This window comes from Lepisosteus platostomus, chromosome 7, assembly GCF_059453375.1.
Source record: "Lepisosteus platostomus isolate fLepPlt1 chromosome 7, fLepPlt1.hap1, whole genome shotgun sequence".
Taxonomy (NCBI): domain Eukaryota; kingdom Metazoa; phylum Chordata; class Actinopteri; order Semionotiformes; family Lepisosteidae; genus Lepisosteus; species Lepisosteus platostomus.
The window spans coordinates 49672690-49692442 of NC_142617.1; the positions used below are offsets into that span (position 1 = coordinate 49672690).

General features: G+C 44.8%; 1 protein-coding gene across 2 annotated transcripts in view; it reads left to right on the plus strand.

Moving 5' to 3' along the window:
- The window catches only part of rnf111 (ring finger protein 111), a 50129-nt gene that overhangs the window by 16509 nt on the left and 13867 nt on the right, over positions 1-19753 (plus strand). For both annotated transcript variants that reach the window (XM_088640984.1, XM_088640985.1), the window contains exons 3-6: positions 6914-7040; positions 15597-15757; positions 17781-17975; positions 18296-18633. In XM_088640984.1, the coding sequence (XP_088497110.1) occupies positions 6914-7040; positions 15597-15757; positions 17781-17975; positions 18296-18633 (821 nt within the window). The remainder of the gene's footprint in view (positions 1-6913; positions 7041-15596; positions 15758-17780; positions 17976-18295; positions 18634-19753) is intronic.

The following is a 19753-nucleotide window of genomic DNA, read 5'->3' on the forward strand; positions in this document are numbered from 1 at the left end:
TGATAGAAGCAAAGGCGTCGATCCTTTAGAATAAGGAAATCCAGAGGACACAAATGGAAACTTAACACAGGGGTTTGTAGGAGTCTGGACCCCTCGACCCAGCTATATTGTAGAAGCTGATTTCCTGCCTTCTTTCAGAAAACAGCTGGATCCTCAAGTAAGTTAGCTGCTGACCAGTCGACGGGCTGCATGGCCTCTCGTTTGTGTCCTTGCCTACACATGCAGTGGTCAGCTGTGGCCCCAGGTATTCAGACTGGACAGCTGACAAAGTGGACGTCCTGGAGATCGGGGATGGGGAGGGGATTTTTAACATGTTAAGGCTGGTACGAGATTTAGCCAGTTTCTTCTAGAGCAGGAGGGAGTTGTGGTTGTGGATGGCTGAAGCTGTACCAGGCGGCCAGTGAGGTTCCAGACGGAGAGAGTATGGCGGACCAGAACAGCAGGGGCTGAAACAGCTGAGGGGCGTCAGCGGTCCTTGCTGTTCTCAGGAGCTCCATAGGGTGCTCGGTCAAGTACTGCTCGGCGGAGGATGGCATGAATGATCCGAGCCAGGCACCAGTTTTGACTAGTAGTAGTAGCCTTCTCTGTGAAAGACAAGGCATCCTAGGCCTTGTTCATTGCAATGCTGAAATTGTATTCTGCAGCATATGTTAGTGACAGATTTCTTTGGTTTTGTTGCCTTGCATTATATGTGAAAAATAATGAGCTGAATACAGAATCCATAATATAAGATGGCTCAGTATGGGAAAAGTCAGGGTTCCCTCAGAAATGGGGCTTTTTGAGTTTCAAAAACTCCTTACAGCTCGTAAATTATATAGAAAAATCCACAGAGCTACACTTGCAAAGGCAGAGAACTGTTTTGCTATGCTGTAGAAACTCCCCAGGAAAATCCATATAAGGCAACTTTCACAAGCTTTTCATTTTTTTGTTTGATCACAGCATAATTTTGTTTAATTGCTTTCCTATTTCTGAGTTCTCTTTTTCTGCTGTTAATGCACTTCTGGACTTGGAGCTTGTTAATTTGCGATGGTTTTGCTGTTTAACTTCTAAACATATCCTAATAAATGAGACATCATATTGCAGTGCTGGTGTGGTGAGCCGGTGCTTTGCAGCTCTTTCGTAAGCTGTCGAGGTTGGAGAATGATGTGTTTACGCATTTTCATTTCCTGTTGGGCAGGCACTCTCGCAGAGCAGCTGTATGTACATGCTGTTGGGTAACTGGCACGGCTTTTCCAGGCATCCTCTTACTTTTCAAGGCCTTCCAGATTCTCCGTCGAGCTCACCGCTGAAAGAGAAACTTAGCAGCAGAATCTAAATGGGGCTTAGCAAGGCGGGGAGCAAACCTGACAAACCACGCCGATCAACTGAGTGCTGTAGCTGCGCGCTTACCTGCCACTTCCTTTACCGGACTGTCGGAGCCTGTGTACAGCGATCACAGCTCGTCACGTGCTTTTCAAAGCTTAACCAGCTTCACAGCAGCTGATCGTGAGTACTTCAGCAGATGTTATTGAGCCGCAGAGAGAAACTATCTGCATCTGGACGCATCAAAATGTGTACCTATTGAACTGTTAAGGTGCCAGGTTTTGCTTTTTGTAGGGCCACAAATGCTTGTTATTGAAATGCCTTTATATCCAGCATTGGGGAAAAATGTTTCAGGCACTTCTGAAATAATTGCTTGGTAGTGTCAATACCCTACAATTGCAGTTGCTTTTTGTTTATGCATGTTTTCCATTTATCACCCTCCCCCCAACAATAGCTTCACTGTGCCACTTGATAGTAGTGTAGACTCCATTCAAGAATGCAAGAATGCAGTGCCTGGGGGAAAGGAACTGTGCTAACCAGCATATAGACCATGGGAAAAAGGTCAGCGGTGAAGATGTGGGTTCGCAGAGCCACAGCACAGTCCCCGTGGAATTCGGGACTGACCAAGTAGCCATGCCTCATGCCGAATTTCCAGAGCTCAACATAGCAGTGGGAACTCTTGTCTGGTGGCCAGTGTAGGGAGTATTTGTGCCCCACCTCCAAAAATGTTCTTACCCCACAGCCTTGTGAGTTACAGCGAGGTTATCTACAGAACCCTGCCAAATTAGAAGGAACTGCTTTAATGGAGACGCAGTACAGCTCTGGCAAAAAAGCAGCAAGCACTAACATGTGCTAGCTTGGCCTTGCGGAACATGGAGGAGCTGATGCAGACGACCATGCAGGAGGCATTCATACAACGAATTGGGTAGTTCCAGATTTGGGTTTCTGTTGCTGTACGTTTCAGCATAATAATGTTAATGCATAGGTCTATGTGAAACCTATTTAAAATAAGAGCTATTTAACTATCCTTTCCTGGTGTCTATTATGTGTTCGTGCCAAAAGAACTCGCATTATAGCAGGAAGAATGAAAATGCATGTCACTTCTTTGAAGGTGTTCCCTTGGAGTTTTGACTTCCAACGTTAGGGGCCCAAAGTGTTTCCTTTTGATCTCATTTCGGATGCCTTATGCCCTGGGCAGTGTCTCCCTTAAGAGATCCAATCTATTTAAATCTCTAGCAGCTAGAAGAACCTTTTAAAAAAAAAAAACGCTGCGAGACCATTCCCAGAGTTATGGCGTTTTTCCATCTAAAGATTCCTCATTGCTAAATTTGTGGGTTTTTTTCATTTAGATTTTATAGCATTTGTAAATAGAATAAATACTTGGCCTGTCAATTGAAGTAGATAGAACATGCAACATACTCTACCTTTGTTTGTGTGGCTGAAATGGAGCAATGCCCCTCTCTGCCAGGATAACTGTTTATAGGTGACCTTTGAGTTCTCCGCAAGGCTGTAGAGGTTGAATGCCCCAAGACACTGTCTGCATAATTACATTTCTGTAACCCTGAAGCCTGTTTTTTAGAAGTGTAAGAATAGTCTTCATAGCATTGTGGTGTTATTTCATGAACAGACACAGTGAGGCTTTGTTTACAATTGTGAGTCCTAATACCCAGCAGATCACCTAAAGAGAAGTGTCCCTGGAGAATTCTGACATTCTCAAGAGGTATAGTTTCTGAGCCATGTGTTTATTTATTCTTTGTTTTCTTAGAAATAGACATTTCCTGCCCCTAAATAAATAGACATATGTGTGAATATGTATAACCCTGGCCTAATTAGGGAGAGAAAACACTGTAGCAACTGTTCATTTTAATCGGAGCCGGGATTGTTGGGGTTCTCCCCTGTGTCTTCTCCTCGTTGGCGTGACAACATGCTCCTTCGTGGTTCTGTTTAAGCTCTGCTTTGAAGTCTGAATCCAGGCTTCTTTGTATGGCTGTGACCCCCACCCTGAGTGCGGTAAGGCAGCAGGTTAGAGATTACCCAGCTGACGTTCTGTATAGTGTCCTCTGTACAGCTACCTTGACTGACCTACATGCAGCCCTTGGGGATGAATTGAGAATATGAAATTATAGCTGGTTCCTATGCTTAAACTACCTCTTTTTCATTCACAATGATTTAATCGTGTGTACACTAGAAATGAATATGTTGTGGTTGTTCTACCTGATTTAGCTGGTCAGTACAGTAGAGGATTCCTGGCAGTTATCAGATGGCTGGTATTTTTCACGTACTGCCTCATTAGACCCCTTTTGATGTCCGTAAAAGCTGTTCTGTGTTTTCTGAAATCCCTGGGCAGATTCTTACACGTGTGATTGCAAAGACGTGTGGTTTCATTTTTCAGTGCCTTTTTTTTTTTAGTCTTTGACATAGGAAGGATTACCACCATAGCAGGATGCCTTGATTATTGCACAAGCTGTAACACTGCTGAGCTGTGTGTCAGCTCTGCGTTTGAGATTTTGTGATTCTTTTCCTGCATTTTGTTTCTACGTTAAACATTGTAAAATGTAAAAACATTGTCCCTTCACTGGTCAGTGATCATCGTCATATTTGTTACAAGCAGCTTTAGAAGGAAATGCGATTGCTCGTCTTGCCCATTTGGCTGCGCGGATACAGCAGCGCGTTCTCTGGGGTTTCTGCAGCACTGAAAGCAAGCTGAGAGGATCAGTGAAGAGGAGCTTTGTTCATGTTGCATTTCAGGAAATTCCCCAGTGATTTCATCACGCGTTCATGATGTACGATTAGAGAGGGGCTGTGGTGGGGGAGCAGGCCGTGCTGAGGGAGTGGAGGGTTCTGTGGGGGTTGATGACTTTGCACAGCACCCCTGGTCTTTGACTGTGATTGAGTTGTCTCTGTTAGTGTCTCTTTTTATTCTGCTTCAGCACTCCAGTACGAACCTGTGAAGACAACCCGTTGTGACATTGTATACTGCACAAAATTAAATGGGTGCAGAATTTAGTTTGTAAAATAAAAATGCGTTGAGGAGAGAATTATATGCTATTTTAATAACGGAAAATAGCACTTAAAAAGTAGTTTCAGCTGTTATTTTAAAAAAACAACTATCGTTGATCAAAAAAACAATGAAAGTTTCACTCAGGCGATCCTTTTGGATGGAAAAGAGTTTTGTAAATTGAAGGAATTATTAAAAGAAACACGTGAAGGCAGGTTGATGTGTGCCGTCTTGAATCATTGTGTTTATACCATCCTTAATAATCCTTGGATGCAGTTCCTGTTCAGAAATGCCTGTAATGGTATTGCAGGAAGTCAAATCTGTGTGTGCACCTGAAGAACACATTTGTCACCCAAGCCGGGGAGCTGTAAGCAAACAGTTTCCTGCCAGTGCTGGGAATGTAAAAATTGTCGATCTGTTTCTCAGAAAGAGCTTAGCAACTTTTCATAGAGCCGTGGGGCTGAGGGAGGAGGGACTTTAGGTTGTGCGCAAATGAAAAGATGGTACGGGCATTTTATCGAATTAGTGGCTGTGCAGGAAGAGAATAAATCGAGGCTCCAATTACACTGTCTCCCTGGTGTAGTATTGCTGATATATTGGAAAGTCTTCTACCTTAATATAAGTGTTTCTGGGTGAAAGTTCTGAAAGCCTGGAGAGAAGAGGGCTGTTTTATTTTCAAGGAAACCACTTTTTTCAATATTTTTTGTTAAACTTTTTTGTTAGTATTTTTGTTAGGAATAGCATATTGCATGCTTGTCTTGGCTTGCAGCCGCAGACCTGGTTCAGCTCCCGCTAGAGGAGAGGCGCAACCTTCAAAAACAGCACAGGTCGCCTGTTCTCCCACCTTATGGTACTTATTGGGTCGAGCTCTGCCTGTTGCACTCCACTGCTGGCAGAATCCCAGTCACAGTTGGCTCATGACGTGTCTCTGCCTCAAACCCGCATGCATAGAACTCAGCCCTTCATTAAATGGCAAAGTCGTGATCACTGCTCAATTTCACTCTGCTCGGGTCCTGCATGGTACTTGAGTTGAATGCTTTTACCACTTCAGTCACTCAGGAGCCCCCCATGGACACCATTTGTGCTGCTGTTGATTGGGTGTTCATCCGTGTGTTTTTCTGAGGGATGACCATATATGATGCATTGGCATAGTTAAACTGCAAGGTTCCTGTTTTGACGTGAGTAAAAATGATTGCAGGTTTAAGTGGATTATTGGATAATTTTGGTGGTATATTAGTGATTGTACAATCCAAAGACCGAAAATAAAAGAAAACCAGGTTTGTACACCTTATTCCTAGCTAATATTTTGAATGATTTGCATAAATTAGAGAAGAGGAATATTTTTTACTTAGAATTAAAAGGAAACCATGTACGTTCGTCATGTACTGTAGGTAAGCAGTTGTACCTTTTGTCTGAGAACAGTAAAACGGTTTTGATGGGAACTGTGTTGTACATGATCCGATTGCTTGCTGGTGTCTGTGGAAATCGTCCCAGGATCACTAGCTCCTGTTGTAAACTATTCTGTCGTTCGAGCAGCAAAAGAAGGAAAGGCGAAAAGCATAATGACCTCTCCGGAAAGAAATCCAGGTTAAACGTGTATCCAATCATCCTTGGACCCAGAGTTACATTATTTTCTCCTTGTAATCCGATGTGCTGGCGAGGAGGAGAGAATGAGGTCACGTTCTCCGTGGGAGAAGGAGGGGGGCAGTAGCAGGCCGGGCGAGGGGCTGGCGTTCGGCCTGTTTGATGGCTAGCTGGAAGCGGCCTGTGCGTTTGTAGGGGGTGGTATGAGCCGTGATGGGAGAGAGCTCGCCAAGCCACCGCAAGTCAGCACTGGAGAAGGGAGCCGCAGACTCGCTCGGCCTCGAACGCTCGGTGCCACGTGGGAGAAGGTGTAAAAATAACTCGTAAAAGCAACAGCGCAAGTTCTTTGCGGGGAACAAGACTCGTTCAGCGGCTCGGGTCTGAAAGTTTGATGATAATTATAGAGCGGCAGCAGTTGAAGGCAGAGAAAATGTCATTTTTTTTTTACTGTAAGCTTCAAAGATGGTTTGTGCGTGCTTTAACATAAGAGAAAAACCTGTCCCAAGCATGCCTCCCCTTCCTCGAGCAAGAGTGTGCAATGTAAGACCTGACTTCAAAGTCAGGCGCTTCATGATGTTTTGCAGAGTAGGCTCCCTAGAATGTCTTGAGAGTCATTTGGGCTCTCTAATCCGGACTCGGACTCAGAAGGCAATACCCACTGTCTCAATTCTCAGGCTGAGGGCTTATGAAAGCTCAAAGACAATCCAGCATGTCTTCAAGAAGAAGCAACAAATATTTCACCCCAAGATTGAGTAACGTATAAAATCGGCATTCTTGCGCAGTGCTAAGATTTGCTTTGGTTAGTCTGTTCTGACAGAGTCGTAGTGCATTTGTTGACCTGCACTTCTGCCTGTTTACATGAGTATTCAATAAAAGCCTTATCTAATTTTACTTGGGAGGTTCCTTAGTGATTGTTCCAACTTTCAGATCCCTCCCCCCCCCACCGTCCAGAACAATTCAATGTGCCGAATCCGTGAGACAGCTCTTCCCACTCCCCTGATCCGTGTTTTTATTTGCGTCTTCCTGCAGGAGCCCTGGACGAGGATGTGGTGGTCATCGAGGCCACCCCCGCCCCGCCAGTCCCCGCCAGCGAGGAGATCAACGTCACCTCCACGGACAGCGAGGTGGAGATCGTGACCGTGGGGGACAGCTGCAGGTGAGTTGAGGGTGAGGTGGTGGGGTGTCGTGCTTTTCCCTGTGCCTATGTGCTTATATCCTGCCACCCCCATTCATCAAGAGAAGCCCACCATGATGTCAAAATCAGGGACACGCTGAAGACCTGACACTAAACAAAATCATCAAATACGTGGACGTTATTCACCATGGGTTTTCACAAGTTTTTATTTAGTCATTCAGACATTAATCTTTTCATAATTTCTCCTTGTTTAGTACCACACCTTTTTTTGTGTGTCGTTGCTTGTTGTGGCATTTATAGTTTCAGCTCAATCCATGGTAACATCAAACAGGAAACTTTTTTTTGCCTTCGTGCTTCTTTGTTACGGTGTTACTCTGCCAGCCTTTGAAGATAAAAACACCGATCCTGTCAGGACCTCTTTCCATCTCAGCCCAGGGTTGTAGTAGCCTGAGCCAAGCATTCCTATACATTGTTCAAGAATGCTACAGAGATGGATGTGTCCCAGCAACTCTTCCCTGTGCTGTGGGACACTGCTGTGTCTCCCACCCACCATGGTAGATCTCAGCAGCCTATTAGTAACGTTAGGGCGTGAGAATGGCTATACCACATCCACGGCAGCCATGTGGGTAATCCTGCAGAGAAAGGAAATCTCTCGGGTCCTTGATCCAAAATGTTTCAATGAACTAATTCATAGCTGATCTGAATTAACCTCTGTTATCAAAGCTTTCAGAGAGTGGTGTTGTAAATCCTGTTTTTTGTTGTACTGTTGATTCAGTCTGACATGCAATTTAAATAGGCAGGACTGGATTGTGAATGCATTCTTCAGGCACTTCTAAGACGGTCACAGCTGTTGCTATAGCTGTGTGCTCTGAGGGCAAGCCTCATCTAGTAATGGGGAGACTGAGCTTACCAACCCCCCGCCCCTGTAAAAATTACCATCCAACAAGGCTGGTTCATCTTCTGGAGATGCCCTTAGGTCACAGTGTTTCCCTTGCTGTATGAACCTAAGATCTTTCCAAAGTCCCTTTATTTGATTTTGAGAAATGACATTGGGGACATTAAATCCGGGTGATACAATGCAATCGACATTCTCAGCTTTTGGCTTTGTCAAAGTCCTCCAAGCAACGTCAAGTCCTGATGCATGAGAATAAGTACCAGTTTTCCAAATGATTTATTCAGTATGATACATTGTGTTGTTTGTTTTCCCCTTACGCCCAAGCCTGTTGTATATATTCATATAAGACTTTCATTGGTCAGTGTAGAAGACATCAGAACAAGAGGCCACGTGGTTCTTACTTCTGCGTGTTCTTCCGGGGTTTGGATGGGTGTGATGTAATGAAAGGTTATAAAGGTTACTGAGATTGGTGGCCGGAGCCAAGAGTCCGCTGTATTAACTCCCAGCCCTGCCGCTCAGGGGAGGTGCAGAAAGGTGGCTCAACAGAGAGGGCGCTAGGTGTGGGGCTGTGTGGCAGTGTGACTGTACTATCCCGTAGCATTCCACTCGGCTCGCTCTTCTCCTCCCTTTAATTGTTATTGAGGTGCTTTGGTGCATGGTACTTAAAATCATTTCCAACGGCTTGATTCCATTATCCTGCTCAGTGGTTCCAGAAATAGCTGGGCTGACAAGCTGGCCTGCAAGCAATGTCACTTTGTCAGCCCAGATTAATTGCTTTCTGTTTGTCATGTGTGTCTTCCTCTCCAACCAGCCTGGTTTTGAGGCGAAAATTACCGGTAATGGAATCGGTAATAGGTTACTTTTCCTGCCCCCCGCTGTGAATCCATATCCCTGTACATCTGCTTGAGAGCCTTTTTTTTTTCCCCCACTCGTTTTTCACAAACGAAGGGGAGCTGCGATCAGGCAGCATCTGTTCTTTTCACAGGCCTGAGCACAGGGGCCTGTCATTTGATAGCGCCCCTGATTCATGAAGGGCATTCACGTTTCATTAAAATTTAAGCTTGCAAACCACAATAGAGGACCCCTGCGCCTGTCATATATTTTTATTTTTTATGATACCGATATTCATGGCCGTCACATGTCCTGTGTGGTAGTGGTGTAATACCACCACAAACCTGGCTAGAAGAGTCAGGTTAGCACACATGCACAGACACGTGCTACGTAGCTGGTCTGATTAATTAACAACTTAATACTTCTATTATAAATTTAATTAGGTGAATTGTTCAGTTTACTACTGAGGTCAGGCAAAAAAACAAAACATTCCAGGCCCTCCAGAGGTTGAATGTGACAACCCTGCCCCAGGCGTATAAAATATTAATTGGTGTCATTCTGATGCTGTTTTTTTTACATCCGTTAAGCTGTGAAAGTTCGGTAGAGAAATCTGCTCAAATTGTGTGAGGTCTGTGAGAATCTGGATCAAAACAATCAAGCAGTGGGTTGCTCTTATTTATATTAGATTGAGCCTTTTGACTTCCAATAGTTTTTTTTTATTCCCTGACTCAGTGGCTGGTCACCGGTAGCAGTTTGAGGCTGAACAGGAGTAACTTTGTAGGAAATGTGTTCCTCCATGTTGAAGAACAGATTTTGGTAGTCGTGGAGACGGTTAAAATTGTTCACAATCTTAAGACCAGAGTCGCTGTGTCTTGTAAATAAAAAATGAAAGCTAGTAAGAGCTGGCTGCCTCACTTTTTGATCCTGTTAACATTTGCTTCAGAACCTTGGTAAAAACCCTCAATCCACAGAAAAGAAGACAAATGCCACATATTTATCTTTCTACCCCATAATGGTTTACGATTCCAGTACAAGGCAGAACCTGTAAATGAGTGAGCCTTCTTAAGAGATCTTAAAGTTCAGTGAAGCCGCATACAGTTGGCAGAAGAGGGGGACTTTACTTGGTTTTAACTTGCACAGCCCTTGACGCTCATTTACAGCTTCTCTCTCCACCGGTATCCCAGTTCACTGCAGAATACAAAGCCAAGAGAAAGAAAGACCTACAGGCTGTAAAACCATTTTGCAGGAGTCACTTGAAGTAAGGGGTGGGGAGTGTGTTCTTTCCTTGATTTCCTGACTCATCAAAGCCCTGGTAATGTGTATGGAATGCTGAGAGTGGGGTCTGAGGTGGGGTTTGGTGGGTCTAGGGATACTAACCAGAGACTCTGTGCTACTGGAATGTGACTGACCGAGGTTACAATGTGAGGAGGGCCTTTCTTTCCTTCTGGACATTCAAGAGGAACCAGACAGCACATCAAGTCCCTGCCTCCCCCATCCTTGTCAGAGTTTCTGGCTGGGGTGGGGGCTATGAAGTGTGGTGTTGAGATGCAAGTGCCTGGGTTGTTTTTAGCTATGCTGTTTCTGTCTTTCTGCCCTGCCAACTGATCTTTCTCCATCTTGGCTTCAGAATCTCGTCCTCCTGGCTCTGAGCCTCACTTATGAATCTGCTAGCAGGTCAGGATCTCTCTGGGTATCGCCTGCATCAACATGACCTGTGCTCTCTCACTCTTCTGGAGACTTTCTTTTGACATTTGCATATTTTGCAGATTTGACTGCGTTCTTCCCAGTTTTCCAAAATTCAGTTTATATGGGAGGTGTCTTATCATCCTAACCTGTTAGCATCATCGTCTTCAGCTGTAGCATATGTTTCTTTTAATGAGTTAATGAACATTGTCCAGATTAAATCCTCTTTACCAAGGATGATGTCAGGTCAGTATCTTGACTTTCTTAAACCAGAGTGAAAAACAACCTGAGCGTCCCATTTTGAAAGGAAGCTGGTGACAGATTCAGACCTGTGAGACCTGTTGACTCAAGTTGCATGAAGTCCGCAGTTGTTTAAAGCTCGTTGTGTTTTAAGTTTTAAGTTAAGCTCCTCTCAAAGTTAGCACTTCCTGGAAATGGATGCAGTGTATGCTTTTAAAGCATGGAAAGAGGAGCATGAGGGTCCAGTGGTATTTGGAAAGATCTCACACAAGGTACCTTGACCCATTGTGAATGCCTGCCAGGTTGTTCTGACCCTTTCAGGACATTGGCGGGTTCAAAGGTCAGGAAATGATCATTGAAGTTGTCTGCTGAAAGAACCTTTGTTTACAAATCAAGGAGGCCGGAGGGTGAAAAGTGTTGTGTGTGATGGGTCTTCGTAAACTTTGTCCTTATGAGACAATGGACAAACCCTCCCCCGTAGACGGATTGCTGCTTTCTGTTAGCAAAGGTATTGAAAGGAAATGCATCTAAATCGAAGAGATAAAGGATGGCTCTCGTCTGCTTTGCTACATTTGTGATGGGTGATTTTTAAACCCAAACTTTATGGATAATAAACAAATAATATGTGAGTTATCATTTGCCTCATAGTGCTGTAGAATGGCATTTAACAGTGTTCACATTATGTAACATTTTCCTGTTAGCTTGCAGGAAAAAAAGATCCTGATGAGGATAAACAATTTTAAGGGCCACTTATTCAGTTGTGTTAATGGAACAATTCTCAACAATTTGGCATACTGATTAATTTAATTCTAAATAAAATGTATTTGTTTCCCTGGGACAGTTTATTTGAGGTAGTAAATTGCTGAAAGTAGTCCTAGCTATTTCAACAAGATCCGTTACAATAAGACATTATTCATGGGGGGCTTACAAGTGTTGGTGGGGAAATTTCTCCCGGTGAGTTATAGATCCTTTTCTGAACTTTAATATGCCTTAGTGTGGGAGACCTTTTTTAATTTTAGTTGAGTGGTGTACTTGTATTTGAGTGGGGTATTTATGGGATTGCCTTATGGTTTAACATTATTTCCCATATGAGAGGCCCTTAATCAACCTATCCAACCATCCATCCATCCATTTTCTAACCACTTCACCCTGTTCGGGGTTGTGGATGAGCCGGAGCCTATCCTAGCAAGCAACGGGCATAAGGTGGCATACAACAGGGATGGAATACCAGTTGATCGCAGGGCATATATGCAGACACACATGCTCTCACACCAGGGCCAGTTTTCCCAGAAGCCAGTTAACCTACCAGCATGTCTTTGGGCAGTGGGAGGAAACTGGAGCACCCGGAGGAACCCCATAGAAACATGGGGGAACCTACAAACTCCATGTGGATAGCACTCCAGGTGCAGTATTGAACCCAGGACCCCAGTGCTGTAAGGGCCTTTAACCAGCCTGTTGTTTACTTTTTTAGCTGCTGATTTCAACACTGAAGTGAGATTATGCATCAGGAACCATTTAAAATCTAATGTGGAGCAGCCATTATGCAGTTGTGTGTGGTAATAACATGGAGTTGCTTGCAGCAGTTAAAAAGCTCACTTTTTTTTTTTTACAAAAAGCATCATTGAGACCTGTATACAAGGGCATGTGTGAAATCCTAGGACCTGTTTCGCTTGCAGTAGCAACACAGTGGGGCTCCTGCCAGTCCCTTTTGTGTATCCCCCTGTGCACCACAAGTCCGTAAACACAGGATGGTTAAGCCCAGCTGTTGCCAAGCCTTATCCTTTGAGACCGCTGGGCGAAATTTGTTGTGTAGATACGACTGCTCGCCAAATTCCAGCTGCCTGCTTATGTTTATCGCTTTCCACTTCCCTTCCTAAAGACTCGTCGTAAACAGGTATTCCAAAATAATCCCACATCTGCTTCTTAGCAATTAGGAATTCCCAAGGTGGGGCCGCCGCATTGCTTTGGGAACCAAACATGAACCAATTAATGAGCAGCCCGATGCTTCTCGAGCAAGGGGAGCACGTAGCCCACCGGGGCACATTAACTGATGTGAATGCAGTGTAGGCATTCCCTGCAGGGCCGATGCTGGATACAGAATCTTGGCTCTACTTCATCACGGCATCCGCAGCAGAGCCGACTGGAACCAGGCGCGTGTGTGTGTTTGTGCGTGTGTGGAGCCGAGGGCACGACTTCATAACATTCCAAACTCCCACTGGCCATGCACCGGCCCCAGAGAAGGGCAGAGTGTTGAGCGCTGGGTAGCAACCTGGTGGAGTTAGGGCAGCAACTCGGGGCTCTGAGGGTTTGCAAAAAAGGAAAAGAGGAGACGGGCTGATTAAAGGGAACGTCAGCAAACATCAGTCGGGAGGTAGATTAATGCGTTGTGTGCTGTATCACAGCATGAAAACTGTATGAATGCGTGATAAACCGAGTGATTCAGCTGTCACAGGGAAGGTAATGACACTTCATAGGTTTAATCTAGAGCGTTGTGCATGATTTAACAGTAAGAGACCATTGGGGAAAAAAAGCAGAAGCTTTAAACCATGTAGGCCTTTCATTATTTTCCCCCTTTGATGTCGTCATTCGTATGATTTCCAGCAGATGATAACGTATGGTATCAATAACCCTTCTCCCTTGTGTGGAGGGGATAGAACAGTCTTTCACTCCAGTAATTGTTAAAGAGAAGAAACAATAGGAGCGGATACGATAGCTCTCGCTGGCCTCGCAGGATTTCTCCCTCTCCGCCCCTCCTTCCCCCTCGCAGTTAATCATTTTGTTATGATGCCTTAATGATGCAATCTGCGGTTAAGAGGTTAGAGCCGCGCGCTGGGAGGCCGGGGTTAATTCCCTCCGCAGGCCTCGCTATCTGACGAGCAGTACTGGGGAGCCTCCTCCTTCTCACAGCATTCAACCCGGAGGTGAGACGGGGGGGGAACACACACACACACACACAGCACGACTCGGAGAAGCAGGACAGCTCTACTTCAGGTGCATTTAAATCCACAAATAATCCAATATAAACACAGCACACACAGCGTGACTAGGTGAAGCCAGACAGTTCTACGCCGGTTGTTTAAATCCACAGATAATCAGATACAAATACAACATGCTCAGCACGAATGAGAGAACAAAGACCACTCTGCTTCAGGTGTGTTTAGATCCGTAAATCAAATGTAAACAACACGCACAGCGTGACTAGGAGGAGGAAAACAGTTGTACTTCAAATGTGTTTAAATCCACAGATCAAATCTAAATACAGGCACACAACGAGGCCGCCGTCCCCTGCGTTAAACACAAGAGACAGGCTCTTCTGCCTTTGTCTGTCCGGATAGACCAGCGGGTTTGAAGACTGTACCCCTTACCCATCCCATGAGTTTGGCTGGTCAATGTGGAGCTTCATGCTGTGACGTGCGCTGACCCACCATCCCCAGCCCAGAGCCCTCACCATACACTGCTCTGCTCTCAGCTCAGGCCTGCCTCCATTTCACAGACTGTTTTGGAGGCTGTGCAGCACAACCAGTACCACTAAAGCTGACTTCAAACTGCTTTCTGAAACGTTTTTTTTTTAATTTATTTCATATTGTTTCCACGCCCCAGGCCTTTACGTGTGAGCTTTCAAGCTTAGCTGTCTATGGCAGGTGTGGCTGTTGATTTTCAAGCCATATGAGCTAACAGAAACTTGCCTTAACTTTATTTTCCAAAACCAATCGCTTGTTATTTTTTGGTGTTTACGTAACATGCCAGAAAGGAAATGAATGAGTAAATAGTGATGGTATACAAGAGGTTTAAAGTGATTTAAAAAATACATAAACAATATTGAAATGTTATGACAGAGTAATCAGAAAATGCTGTTTAACACTGTCTGCAGTCTTAGACATTGCAAGCAAAATTACTAGGATGTGACATCAGTATTGCACACTTCAGGAATACAAACTAGGATGATCTCATCACACTCCCTGCATTCATGACATAAGCATGATCCAAAACACTGGTCTGTTCCAGGGTGAGCAGGCTTCTCTTTTTAATCATTTAACCAAGGAGCAAATAGGGTGTGGAAAATAGTGTTTACTTTAAACCAACTGTTCCAGATCTGGGCTGCAGAAGTTAGCTTTTCCGGGCCTTTTGGCAGTTATGTGATAAAATGACATTTCCTGAAGTTTTCGGGACTTCAAAGTTGTTTTTTGTGCTGTTGTTGGTGTGACAAAAGAGTTAACCTGTCTCTGGGAATCTGAACCCTGGGCAAGGGGAGTCATGCCAGAGTTGTGTGGATGCTCTTGAGTTAACTTTTCTCTCCAGTTCCTTTCAATGGATGTCTGCCAATTCTTAAATTATCTTTTAATTACCATTCTCCCTTTCCACCTTGCAGGCACGTTTATTCACCAGCATATCTCCCCTGTCTTTGTGGTCTCCCCTCATAATCTCTCTCTTAGCTTCAGAGTCCCAACCCGTCTCTCAGCTCAGGAGACGCTCTTCCAATATGCCATTAAGAAGGCTTGATAAAGGATGGAATTTTCTTCAGGAAAGCCTCTACGTGGCTTAAAAAGAGCGTACCTGCAACAAAAACCTCATGGCAGCTACAGTATGTCATTTAAACTTCTGTAGCAATGTTTAATGATCAACCTATCGAAAAGAGAGCGGGTTTATTCTGTGGTTTATTCATCCCAGACATAGTGGAGAATGCCTTGGGCTAAAACTTCACTAAAACTTCATTTTTTGAAAGTATGCCTGGTATTTTAAGGAGACGTTAAATATATAAGAACAGGGGAGTTCCCCAAATGTTGCTAGAGGGAAGAAAAATTCAAGACGTTTTTCATTTTCCTGCTGCACTATTAAAATCTGACGGAAGGGTGTTGTCCGGACCCCGAGGTTGGCGATCGGAACCGAGCGTTGCCCAGACTCACGCAGCATGCGGTTTGTCTTCCCAGGTCCCGCTCGGCTGGGGGCCACTCGCGCTCGCACTGGGGCCCCGTCTGCAGCTCGCAAAGCCGCGCGCAGGACCAGCGCAACCGCCACCGCCTGTCCACCGTCATCCAGCCGCTGAGGCAGAGCGCCGCCGAGGTGGTGGACCTGACGAAGGACGAAGACGGTAAGGCACCCTGCCGCCGCTCTGCCTGTGACCCTTCAGAAAGCGCGGGGGGGGCACCAGAAACAGGCCATTGCGGGCAGGGGAGGCAGCTTCTGCTGCTCCTTCTGTACCGCTATTTTAGCAACTTAACGCAATGAATGGCAAACAGGTTGAAGGGAGAAACAGGCCACCTTCAGGAAAAAAAAAAAAACGGTCAGTGGGCTTCAGCTTAATGAAGATGACCTTCAAGCCGTGGAGCAAAACTTCAGCGTGATCACATTTTCATCGCAGAAGGCATGGAGCTTGTTGAACAATAAGCAGACAATGTCTTCATGAGCCCCCATTCAGAGAACCTGCTAGGATCCGTCCTTCCTCTGACTTTCCTCATGAGCAGCTGATTACAGTTGTCGGTACAGCTTGCAGTGATTGAATTAAGACCCTCTCCCGATTAACTGCTTGTGTACAATATTGAAGCTTATTTGCAAGTAGGTGTTGCTAGCCTTTTTGGACAAAATGAAGAGCTGTTTTGTTCCTGAAACTGAGCGACCTTGAGGTAGGGAAGCATTAGCATCTGTTTCAATGACAGGGCCCACTGGTTGTGTCCTTAATGATTGTGAATCAAAATGGACACATGACTGCTCCGTTATGTATAGGCTGCCAGATCCCCAGTTATTACAGATCTGGTAAATTCGAAAAGACCAGGGGAGGGCGAGGGTTCCAGCAGTAGTTCATTGCAGTTAAGTATATTCCTCCTTTCTGCTTTCTGAGATTCATTGTCACAATCGAAATCTCTTCTCTGTCTCTTATACACCTATCACAAAATATAGGGCAAGAAGGACTTGTAATAGAAACTGAATCCCAGAGTGAAACATGTAGCGAATAGTTCCCACTGTGAAACAGAATTGGATTTCTATTCCAGCAGTAAAATAACCCCGACTGGCAAACGGAATTGTAATTTATTTTTCGTATGTGCGTATATAAAATCCCTCTAGTCTGATCTAAATGAGTAAATGACTTGTCAGATTCTCATATTACGCAGCGTGGGATTAAAAACGTTAGATGTCACATTAAATAAACTAATTTGTCATAACTCAGTTTTTCAGTAGGATTAGCTTCAGTATGTGCGATTTCTGTTTTGTCGCTGTCGTTATTTTTTTGTTTTAGAAATTCAATTAAATCAATTAGCGTTGTACAGATGCAGCTATTTACATAAAAATGCAATGTGCACAAGCATGAGTAAAAGTGAGATGGTAGATTAATCCATCATCTCTTATAAAACCAGATAATAACCAGACTTCCCCTCTAGCAACTGTTTGGATCTTAAAACTTCAGTCAGAGAAAATACAGCATTGATGGGTTTCTTGTCCAGAATGAGGAGTATGGTTTCTATTATTATTTTTTAAATTTACAGTGCAATTTCCTATCAGTAAATTAACACAATGATATTTTTTAGGTTGAACACTAGTCAAATTCATTAAACCCGAACAAAGTGACATTCAGGGCTATTGAAAAGTCTGTAAGGCGAAAATCCAAGCGTCTCCCCTTTCAATCCATGTCTTTAACGCTGCTGGCTATAAGCACATCATAACCTGTCTGCTGCTGTAGTGTAGCTCAGTGTTTTATCTTCAAAGCTACAGGCTCTATTGAGTGTAGTCTGGGCTTTCTCGGGTAAAGAAATGGGAAAACGCACATTAAGGGTTCTAAATAGCTTAATTTTTATTACCTCCACAGTTGAAAATAGAGTATGGCCGTCTAATTATAACAAGTGCTGTATTGGCATTTCTTTGAGGAGGGGTATTCATTTTGAATATTAAGAAAAAAAGATGCTTTGCTAGAAAGCTAATGAGATGTGTTGCCTGTTTTCAAGGCAGTGGAAGACATCACAGAAGAAAGAGCTGAACGGACAAACCCGTTTACCAGCATAGGTCGCTCTGGATAAGGGTGTCTGCTGAACATTCAACAGCTATAATAATAGTGACTGTAGTGGGGGTTGGTCAAAATCCTCTATCAAAAACTGTTTTTTTTTTGTCCTGCTTTTTCTCAGATCTCACAGTAGTGCCAACAACGTCTGACAGCGGGCACCCCCAGCCTGTCAGCTCCTCTTCCAATAATGCCTCTACCTCAGAGCAGCCCCTGGACAATGCTGCCCCTGGCCCCTCCACCAGCAGCCATGCCTCTGCGTCCGAGACCATGCTGGGAGGGCCTGCACACAGCAGCACAGCTGGCCCAGCGGCAGGGGGTAAGGAAGGCCCTTGAGCTCACGGGGCACACTGGGGCGCGCTGGGTAGGAACAGGGATCAGGACACCACCATGCCCTTCTCCCGTGTTTCTTCTTTCTGTACCGCTGAAACTGCATGCTCCACACTCCTTGGGAGAGTGATCATACCTGTACTTGCATGTCTTTAGATATGGTTCACTGAATTTGAGGTCTGCATAATTATACAGTGCATCCAAGCTCTGCTTTTAATCCATGGTATAAAACAGTGGTTTGTTTCTTTTATTAAACATTTCTTGTGGAATGTAATTGGTGTTTAACATCTTTGTCTCTGTTTGTCTAAGATGACACTAGAAGAGGCTCGGCCACCCTGGCAGGGGAGGGTGCAGGACCGGCGATGCCCAGGCTGCCATCTTGCTGCCCTCAGCACTCTCCTTGTAGTGGGCCCTCACAGGGGCACCTCCCACTGAGCCACAGCCACTCCAGCTGCATGCAGGCCCAGGCCCAGCCAGCCCCGCAGCACGGCCACTCACACCACTTCCAGCACCACCACCACCACCATCACCACGCGCCCCCGCCCCCCCTGCCTTTCCCGGAGTCCAGCTGCCCCCTGGAGAGGCCCACCGCCATGCCCGCGCCCTGCGGGGCTGTTAATGCCTCAGGCAGCCAGTACCATGACCAGGTAGGCATTATCTGCCCTCTGCCCTCTTTTTCCTGGTGCCCATAGCCCATAGGACCACAGGTGATCCCCCACTGCTAGCAGGGCATCAGTGGTGGTTGTGAGCTCAGCACAAGCAGTAGCCAGTTGAGCTGGTGGACAAGGCCAGGAGGAGTTAAGAAGTTGCCCGGATTTAGGAAAATAAAAGTGTTAGTAATTTAGACAGTTATCAGGCATGCTTCGGTTACTATGCATATCTGAATTGTAGAAACTTGTAAGTAAGTTCTTTTTTTAAGAAACAGCTGGATGAGATCCTTGGATTAATAAGCTACCAAATTAGGGCGGATAGACCAGATGGCCACCTCTCATTTGTAGGCTAATGTTCTTAAGTAAAATCATTTTTAGGCAAAGCCGCCTGTTTTGTCTGTCACTGCATAGTACCTTAAGCAACCTGAAGGTGTGACGTTACATGGGTGTTTTGGACTGATTTACAAATCAGTTTGTGTTGAGAATTCCAGTGTGGTTCCGTTAGGAGGGGTTCAGATCATAGTGATGCGTTTAAAGTTCAGGCCGTTAGAGTAAGGATCTCCTTTCCGTGTGTACCACTGGCAAAGGGGGAAGTATTCATGAAAGAGAATTCAGAATATGGGAGCTGTTTGTAGATTTGCAGTTTGACAGAAGCTTTGAAAAGAAATGATTTAACCTGGAGATCTGGGGTTTACGTGTATCAGAGAAACCTGGAATTCAAGGGCTCATTTTTGTATCTTGGGTTCCGATTGGAAATCGAGCTTCTGAGGGCATGTTGAGATTTATGACCTTTGCCCTACATAGAGGTCTTTGTGGATCTTTTTTTCTGTAGCATTGCATGAAGCGAGAGCTCTTATGAAACCACTGTGCATTCACCTTGATCTTCCATTCATGTGCATCTTCAGATAAATAAATAATGACTTGTTTTCTCATGCTGCATATTGACTACATTCCAGTTATAGGGAACAGCAGTACAGGATCTTGGTGGAACATTCATTTTCAGAAACATGTCAGGCAAGTTTAGTTTTGATTGCCGTCCTGCTGTGACAAAGGAGCATTTATACCTCTCAAGTAAATCCAGATCCTCAAAGTGTTCATTACTGAATTCACTCATCGT